This window comes from Triticum aestivum, chromosome 7D (genome assembly GCF_018294505.1).
Source record: "Triticum aestivum cultivar Chinese Spring chromosome 7D, IWGSC CS RefSeq v2.1, whole genome shotgun sequence".
NCBI lineage: Eukaryota > Viridiplantae > Streptophyta > Magnoliopsida > Poales > Poaceae > Triticum > Triticum aestivum.
Window position 1 is genome coordinate 143227974 of NC_057814.1, and position 9497 is coordinate 143237470.

Here is a 9497-nt window from a genome sequence, read left to right on the forward strand (position 1 = left end):
CATCAATACAACTCAGATTTAGTTTCATATAAAATGTAATATTAGTATTTATAATAAGTAAAGCTAAATATATGTGACATATGTGTTTTATATGAATTAATCCACCCATCGAATCTTCTCCGTTTCTTAATTATTGCGCACGCATTTCCACATCCCCTTATGCCCTCCTCCCACATCCTCTCCTCATTTCCTCCTCCAGCGACATTCGCTCCAAACTTTTTTCAGAGACCGGAGGCGAATTAAAAGAATAATATTTTTATACCAAACATTTGTACTTATTTAATTGTAATATAGTGTTGGTGAGTATAATTTTGGTTACTTAGTTGGCATAGTTAGCCATATAACAATGTTTTTTGTGTGGGACCACATAGCAATGTTGTTAAAAATTAATTGTAGTGCTTTCTATTATTAGTTCTAATGTATTTCATCAAAAAATAACTAAATTTAAATTATGCATTTCAGAAAAACTCTTTCAATTACTTTTTTGAGGATTGCATAAATTATATGATGCATATGTATATTTTAATATTATTAACTGTCATGGTAGAGATCTCTAAAGCGTAATGTCTAATGTCTAGCTGATATCTTCCTATGGTTTCTGGAATATTGTTAGGTAAACATATTTATAGAATCTTCTGGAGTATGAATTGAAGAGTATGAATTGAATTGTTTGTAAAATGCCGCAAGTTAGGTTCAATAATAAGTTGACAATATATGCATACTCTTTACATGGCACTGGAATAACATTGATTACCGGCGAGCATAACATGACGCTGATTCAATTGTACATACATATAATTCTTTTTTTTAGGCTTGTCTGGGTGCTTGACTTCTTCCGGTGTATACAAGGGCTCCTGTCAATTTCTGAAATAAAAGGTTTTGCACGAAAGTAAACAAGGAAATCAAGTTACATAAATTTTAGTATGACTTGTCACACATCTATGGGAGACACTGGTAGGCTCACTAAACCCATTGTTGCCTATCAAATCACCTAACATTACTAGTTCGTGTGTGGATTTGCTCTAGCAATACTTAATTGTTCAGTTTTATACTACAATAATCTTTAGAAATAGTATATTTGCGGCCCTACTCCGCTCGAGGCCTCGGCTGGTCGCCCTCTTTGCCTCCACTTGATTGAGATGGCTTTCGATTTGCTCAATGAGACCCGTGATGTACGTCACTCGATATATCATCCATATTTAACTATCGCAATCAAAAGTAGTAAATTTAATATCAAAATCTGCATGGAAAAAGGGCAATTAAATACAGGACCTCACAAGTTTTTTCTCAACTAATACCGTGTAGCATATATTTCTTCCAGATCTTTTTCAGGCAAAGCAAGCTCCGTTAGCTGCATCATCATATTAAACTTATGCAACCTCTGACGCAGTACAAAGCGAAAGAGTTAACATAAAGTACACATGCATGTAGGCACATGGAGAAAATCACAAAAAATACAAATGCGTTACACCAGACATGTACTCACGCTATCTACGTACCCATGGTATACACACACACACGAAGCTAGCTCCATCCAATACTACCTCAGTTCCTTTGGCACAGAGCTCGCTCGTACACGGTACACCCGTACAAACACGTAGATGCATGGATCGTACATACTTTGACTGGTTACAAATGGCTTCCCGCGCTCGTATACGTGCGCACTTACGTACGTACGCATGCAAATCCAATACAGAGCATATATATATAGTTGGGGTGGGGTGTAGTTGCACCGGCCGGCCGATCAGATCAGACGTGGTCGAACTCGTCGACGGCCATGGACCGCTGGCTCTGCAGGCGGCGGAGCTTGAAGGAGGAGAGCTTCTGCGGGCCGTCCTTGACGGAGGGCTCCTCCTCGAAGCGGATGTAGGTGTAGACCCAGGCACCGGAGAGAGTGCCGATGACGGGGCCAAGAAAGTAGATCCAGAGGCCGGTGTAGACGCCGCTGGCCACCGCCGGCGCCAGAGTCCTCGCCGGGTTCATCGATCCTCCTGACACAGGCCTGCAAATGCCACTCGTTTCCCCTCGTCTTAGCTAATATGCATGACTGGTGCTAAAAATCAAGATGTCATTGTGGAGTTCTGGTCCTACGTGTGTGCGTAGCTAAGGCTATTATTCAATGGCTGATCTTTCCTGTCTGGTATTATTTTTTCAAAAATGTTTTTGTATTGTGTTTGTCTAATACGGCCAGGAATAATGTGTCATCTATCTGTTTGTAAGGTTCAAAGAATCCTAGACAATTCATAACTAGTGAACTCTTGCAAGCTGGGTCGGTTCACTGAACCTATCGACTGTACTCAGGTCTCAAGCTGGGTCCGGCCGTCACCTTTGCAATTAAAATAAGGTTCTTCAAATTCTTTGTGAAAAAGATGTGGGTTGGTGATCAATTTACTAGTATTTTTTATCCCTACACAACGAATGAATCAATCAAGCTGTTAAAATAAGCCCCCAACGACTCCTTGCTAAAGTAAGTCAGTCAGTGTGGTGGTTTGTGATTCTTTCATATATTTACCCTGCGAAGATGGACGTAATGCAAACCGCGGAACCAACTGCTAACCCCGCCAACTCACCCACCTGCACCAAGCAAAAAGAGAGAAGCAGAAATTAATACCAGCACAAGAACAGAGCTAGAACTCCAATCAAGATCCATGGCAAATGGAAACACAGGATTTGTGGCAAAATCAACATACCGCCCTCGAATCCGTGGCGACGGCGCAGGTGATGAACATCATGTTGAAGGTGACGATGATCTCGATAACGAGGGCGTGCCAGTGCGGCCCCGTGGGCGTCGTCGTCCCCAGCACCGTGATCGGGTGCAGCACCGCCCGCAGCACGAACGCGGCGCACATCGCCCCCGTGAACTGCGCCGCCCAGTAGAACGGCACCTGCATCGCAATCGCCACACGGATCAAACACCCAATCAGCAAAGCACACGGAGAAGCCCACGGATTGAGACGTACGCTGCACACGCTCTAGACCACGCATGGTGCGCGCGTAGGTATACGTGCACGACGTGAAGGTGATGCGACACAAGGGTGCAATGCAGCCTTTGCTTTTGACCCCCCGTCCTGCTTGTTGTGCATATGCGATATGCTCCCTCCCTTTACGTGCATGCACGCTATGTAGTTTACGTCTATGGCCAGCAAATGGATGGACGGATGGAGGTCGTCTGTCTTACGCGGAAAAGATCGTACGAATCCTGTCATATCTAAGCGTGACCCGCCAGAAGTCGGCCGGCCGGCAGTGATGATCTTTGTGCACACGCACCACAGGTATGGAATCAGATGGTGTTGTCAGGCACAAAGTTGGCATGGCTGGCTGGAGCATGCAGGGAGGGACACATCGGAATCTTTTGCCGAAAGACGACTACTGGCCTTCATGGCACGGTTGATTAATTTGTGATCGAATATAGGCATATAGTCGACGTCAACGTCGAGCTTATACCGTGCGCTTGACTTGAGCGGCGAGTTCATCATGTGAAGCAGCTTTCAAGTTTGCTAATTATGCCCGCTAGACCATGTTCTAAGAAACTCCAGCAGGTTATTCATATGCCGCAATAATTGGGACGGCTGCCCGGGAGCAACCATGAGGAAGTACAGTATTCCTCTAAAAAATTAGCGAATGTCAACCCCTTGGTTGGCCCGGGGAAGATGCAATTAGTGGAGACTAATTAACAAGAGCTTTCAGGGTAAGCCATGTTCTTCCCTAATCATGAAATAGTTCTGCATCGAGATGCCTTATCCATCTCTTTATATTTTTTGTTTATAGATCTGAATTTTTCCAATCATTCATATATGTTCAGCATGTATTACTTTGCTGCTAGTGCTACATGCCTACATGTCATGCCACCGATCAACCCAACATGCGACTAGCTAGGGAAGTCTTTTAGCTACTCCAAGTCTCCAACTTGTGCTATATATACTTAAATACAACAGGAGTACTGTTTCGGATGATAGGATATGTTCTTGTGTCCAGCTTGGCTGGCTGATCCAGATGCGTTTTGTGAATTATGATACGGTTCTTGCAGTAGTTGAAGAGCTCCCTGGTTGTACATGTTGTCACATATAAAATCCTGCTCTATTAGCTAAGCTTAACTAATTATCTGCTGCACCGCTCATGCATTATTTGACCCGCAGTGGTGAAAGCTAGTTATATTAGGCTCCAAATCAGTTAAGCTCTGGTTAATTATTAAGCCGTGACAATTTATTTTTTGCACGTTCATGTTGGTAACGAAGTCCTAGAGAACAACGACGTATCATTCGCTACCGCCTGTACGTGAGACAAAAGATGAAGGCGAGAAGCATGATGGACGGATGCATATGTATGCGTACCTGAATCCAGGGGAAATGCCGGAAGCAGGCGAAGGAGAGCGTGACGGCGGGGTTCATGTGCGCGCCGGAGATGTGCCCGGTGGCGTAGATCATGACGGTGACGATGAGGCCGCCGACGACGGACTGGCCCAGCTGCGAGACGCGCGTCACGTCGGCGCCGTAGATGGACGCCGCCCCGCACGTCACGAACACCAGCAGGAACGTCGCCACCATCTCCGATATCACCTGCACACGCGCAAACAGACGAAACGTTAGCCTCAGCGGCAGCACGTACGTCCGAGCTAGCTAGAAAACCATGGCCCGCGATCGATCGACCGCTGCGGGCAGCCGATGGGCTGGCTATCTCCGGGGAGCTCGATCGCTCACCTTCTTGCCGAGGTGGGGAGGGAAGAAGTCGGCGAAGGACTTCTCCTGGTAGTACATGCTGGGGGCGAGGCTGGGGGCGCCGTCCTGCACCGTGGACAGGTCGTGGATCTCGTTCGAGTAGTTCACTCGCGAGTTGGCCCTCGTCGGGGTGTTGGAAGTCACCGACATCTTCGGTTGGGTTGCTTGATCTCCTCCGGTCGACTACCCTCGAGGTTGATCCCAGAGATCTCTTGATCCCGGACTATGAGATATGATCAATCAGCAAGCTGTTGTGTCAGCTAGCAGTGGCAGGGCTCACTCTACATACAGCTCGGAGCTGCCGGGAAGGGAGATTATGAGGCGTAATTAGCTATGTAGCTCTGTTGCATATGCTCGGTTGCTTGCCTGCTCTCTGTTCTGCGGCGAGCGGGCGCGTATTTATAGGTGGAGGTGGAGGCGCCAGCCGGGGTCGGGGTGGAGGTGGAGGGAGGGAGGGAGACGAGGTGACAGGTGGTAGGCGCGCCACTCCACTGCAGTCGCTGCCTTTGGCCGCGCCCGATCAGGCCGGACCGGCCAGCCAATCTGCCTGCGAGACACCGTCCAACGGGCCAGCTGAAAACTGACAGGATGCCAGGAATTCTACTGTAGTACTACTGATGCTACTAGAATAGCTAGCTAGCAAGCATGCCAGCCGCAAAAATAAAAAGCAAGTATGCTACTCGCAAAAAAAAAACTAGTATATGTACGTTCATGCTGCTTCAGATCTTTAAAAATGCTGCATGCTTTTCATTCGCTGCGTTGGATCGATTCAGATGTTCCTGAATCCAGTGACCGGCGCATCGGCCACCGTAGCCTGCCGCCGGAGATGCTCCGTCGAGCACACGGAGTATGTCCGATGATGAAATCCAGGTATTTTAGTTAGTTCCAACCGGCCATGTCGTCGGCCGGTGATTGGGTCCAGGGCATCGGGCGCTTATTGGCTACCATCATCATATTATAACATGATATTTTTTGATCCGTCTAGGACACATCTAGATGTGACATAGTTATGTCACATCTAATTCTCACTCGGTTTGTGGTATATTTTTTTTGTCTTAGTTTTTTTTTCTCTGTTGTTGCATTATATATTTGTGGAAGCTTAGATGTGACATCCTTAAAAAACATCTAGATGTGAATTAGACAAACTGTATTTTTTTTGCGGGGATATTATAACATAACATTAGCTTAATTAGCACGGGAGTATACGTACGTCCATATTGCTTCAGATCTTTAAAAATGCTGCATGTTTTTCATTCGTTGTGTTGGATCGATTCAGATGTTCGTGGATCCAGTGGCCGGCGCATCGGCCACCGAAGCCTGCCGCCGGAGATGCTCCGTCGAGTACACGGAGTATGTCGGATGATGAAATCCAGGTATTTTAGCTAGTTCCAGCCGGCCCTGTTGTCGGCCGGTGATTGGGTCCAGGGCATCGGGCGCGCTTATTGGCTACCATCATCATCATATTATAACATAACATTAGCTTAGTTAGCACGGGAGTACATGCTGCAGTAGTAACCAGTAGTAGGTCTTAGTCGGATCACATGAGCATCGCGTCACACACTCACACGTACGAATCTGCCAAGCAGAATGCCAAAACTGCAACAATATACAACACCACATGGTTGAAAATGGGAATTCTCAGGAGTACATCGTTCCTTGCAGGGATTAACAAAACGTTTTTCGGTACCGTGTCGACAAGGACGTCGGTCAATGCAGCAGCATGGATATACTACTTTTGTAGTAACTTGCTAAAGTACGCGAAAAAACAAATGCCACAGGCTAACAATCATGGACGCACATCTGTGACCGTGACTCTGACAAGAGAAAAACAAACGAGGCTACACGCCAATGCTGCAGGTTCGTTCAAGCGGCATGCAGCCAAAGGGACGCCACGCCGCCGCGATAAAGCGCGGCGAACGTCGCCTGACTCCGGAGACGACGACGAAGAGGAAGAAATAGTAGTATTATTCAAATTCGGATATTTTTGGTCGGTTCGGACTTTCCATGGTTAGATAGACGGTGATGCCCTCGAGAAAGCGACGATATTTTCTACAAGTAGAAGAGGGGCTCTGCGGTCTGCACCGCGACGACCGGCGCACGTCACTCACGACGCCGACGACTGCAACACGGATCGACGGCGAGACTTTGCGCCGAAGTTGCTCAAAATATTCTCGGGCAGATCGGGCAATTAATCCGCTGAGATCGACGTGGTAACAGAGGGCAGCTGTGGCCTGCAAGGGTGCAACCGTGCATGCTAGTGGGAGTCCGTGCTGCCTAGCTAGTGTTCGATCTTCAGAATTTTCATCAGCTCAGATTTCGGACAGGGACCGAGGGGGATCACGCGCCTGATCCTGCTGATCCGGTGACATTGAATCGCTGCAGGTACGGCTCGCCGTGGCCACTGGATGGAAGGGTTAGGCCTCTAATGGTCGCCGTCAGGCGTGAGTAGGCATCGCACTGGCCAGCGGCTTGCCTGCCCACCATTGACGAAGTAGAAGCTATCGAGCTGGCAGATCCTAGGCCTAGGGGCCTCGTTACTTCACCGGCTTGCAAGGTTTTCGTGGCCACGGTGCGAGCCTTAGGCCAACTCCACTGCGCGACTCTATCCTGTCCGGCCCCGTCCGTTTGGGGTAAAAAGGACAACCGAGGCGGCCCAGCGCGCGACGGCCCGGACCCATCTTGTCCGTTTTGTGTCTGGGCCGACCCATTTCGAGCGCAAACTTGCGCCGGGTTTGGGTCGCGGCGGACATCAAACGGACGCGCGCCTCGTCTGCGTCGGGGCCGCGTGGCAGACGGCCACCTACCTCCCACCCGCCCACATCAATGCGCACGAGCGGGCGGCCCCACCTGTCATCCGCACATCGAAGGGTCGCTGTCCTTCTTTAAGTGGGAACCGTGGACCGGTCGTCGTCCACACTGCCCCACGCCACCCCGCGGCCTCCTCGAAACCCGACAGCGCCGAACCCTAGCCCTCCCTTGTCCTCGAGCTCGCCGGCCGGCCACCTCGAAGCCATGGGCTTCTGGAACTGCAAGGGGAAGCACGACCGTGAGGCCGGCTCCTCCTCGGGGCGCCGCCACGGCTCCGTGAAGAAGGAGGAGCCCGCGCCGGCCCCCTTCACCATCAACCCTAGGCCCGCTGGCGAGCGCGACGGGCAGTACCTCGCGGCGGACGTGTGTCGGCGGTACTGGGATACGAGGACGCCGGTCCCGTGGAGCGACGTCCACCTCCCCAACGGATGGCACCTCAGCGCCGACCGTGTGCCGATCCCGCCGGTGCCGGCGAGCGGCCGTGCGCGCCGCGATGAGATCGAGCGCCGCCGCCGCCTCCTCCCCGACGACCTGTTCTACGACGACAGGTACGCCCCCGACTCGGTGCTCTGGGACACATGGCTCCAGGACGAGCACGACACGCGCCGCGCGTCCTACTTCGCCGGCACGGTGTCGGGGCCACGGCGGCCACGTCGGGAGGTGCGCGGGCGTACGCGGGTGCGCGGCCTCACGCCCACGCCGTCGCCTTCCCCGTCTTTGTCACCCCCTCCACCTCCTCGCATGACAGCGGAGGAGGAGGCCCGGCTCGTGCAGCATGTCATGGATGACTCCATGTACACCCACGACGAGCGCCAATGGGACGGCTTGGAGGAGGCGATGGCACTCTCTGCCGCCGGCGACGTCGCCTTCCCTGAGCTGCAAATGGTGGCCGTCAAGGAGGAGGAGAGGAGGGAGGAGGCGATGGAGGAGGAGCCGGTGGCCGCGTTCCACCCGGGCCTGGTGGGCCAGGGGTGGGGCTGGTCGTGCACTGCATAAGAGATGGCCGACGCCCTGGGGTGCGTGAACTCGCGTCCCACGCCGCCGCGGTCAGCGGAGCGGGAGGCGTCGCCACGGGAGGAGGTCGTGCAGGCACCTCCCGCCATCCATCCCGCCCCCGTCTACCAGGCACCGCCGGCCCACCTCTGGACGCCGCCGGCCTACGTGGACCTCGTCAGCGACGACGACGACGCCGGCGGCCACCGAAGACGGCGACGGCGACGGCATCAACGGGCACGGGCAGGAGCGCGCTGGCGGCGGCCGTTTTTTATTTTCCTTTTTATGTTTATTATTAATTATGTCAAGTTCGACGTGAAATTGGGCCGTTTTGTGGCCGTGACCCCCTAACTAAGTTTTAAGTTTATTAAACTGCGCTTATTTACTTTTTTAAGTCATTTTATTTACGTTTTGCTATATTTTTAAATCATGTCCAACGCGGACGTGATTTGGGGTGCGGCCACGCGGTGGGCGCACGCACGACCCAACGGACAGAGGCGGACATAGGCGAACCCATCTGCGCCCCAAAGGGACAAAATCCGGCCAAAACGGCCGTCCGTTTGGGGTCGCGCGGTGGAGATGGCCTTAGCGCTGGGGCTTCCCTCGCCCCGTTATTTTCTCCCCTCCGTTCCATCACGGATGCAGGTACAACGAGTTTCTCTTTGTTTGCGGGGAAGGTACAACGGGATTGATCATCCCTTCTTTACTTCAACAACTCTGGCGCTGGTCTACAATGGGTGAAGTCAGAGGTGCCTCAGGAGGTTATTGAAGGAAATATGCCCTAGAGGCAATAATAAAGTTATTATTTATTTCCTTATATCATGATAAATGTTTATTATTCATGCTAGAATTGTATTAACCGGAAACTTGATACATGTGTGAATACATAGACAAACACAATGTCACTAGTATGCCTCTACTTGACTAGCTCGTTGATCAAAGATGGTTATGTTTCCTAGCCATAGACATGAGTTGTCATTT

General features: G+C 50.9%; 1 protein-coding gene across 1 annotated transcript; it reads right to left on the bottom strand.

Moving 5' to 3' along the window:
- Positions 1 to 1352: 1352 nt before the first annotated feature.
- Positions 1353 to 5098, bottom strand: LOC100682398 (aquaporin NIP2-2). Its single transcript, XM_044586596.1, has 5 exons — positions 4698 to 5098; positions 4332 to 4556; positions 2691 to 2885; positions 2513 to 2574; positions 1353 to 2002 (listed from the first exon to the last, which is right to left on the bottom strand). The coding sequence occupies exons 1-5, from the start codon at positions 4863 to 4865 to the stop codon at positions 1750 to 1752; spliced, it is 903 nt and encodes a 300-aa protein (XP_044442531.1). The 5' UTR covers positions 4866 to 5098; the 3' UTR covers positions 1353 to 1749.
- Positions 5099 to 9497: the final 4399 nt, after the last annotated feature.

What these genes read in the sequence shown, in the direction of transcription:
- LOC100682398 (XM_044586596.1), bottom strand. Translation starts at nt 4,865, where the DNA reads ATGTCGGTGACTTCCAACACCCCGACGAGGGCCAACTCGCGAGTGAAC. An exon ending in CTCCCCACCTCGGCAAGAAG is followed by an intron (nt 4,557 to 4,697) that starts GTGAGCGATCGA and finishes GCGCGTGTGCAG; the next exon opens with GTGATATCGGAGATGGTGGC. An exon ending in TCGCCACGGATTCGAGGGCG is followed by an intron (nt 2,575 to 2,690) that starts GTATGTTGATTT and finishes TGCTTGGTGCAG; the next exon opens with GTGGGTGAGTTGGCGGGGTT.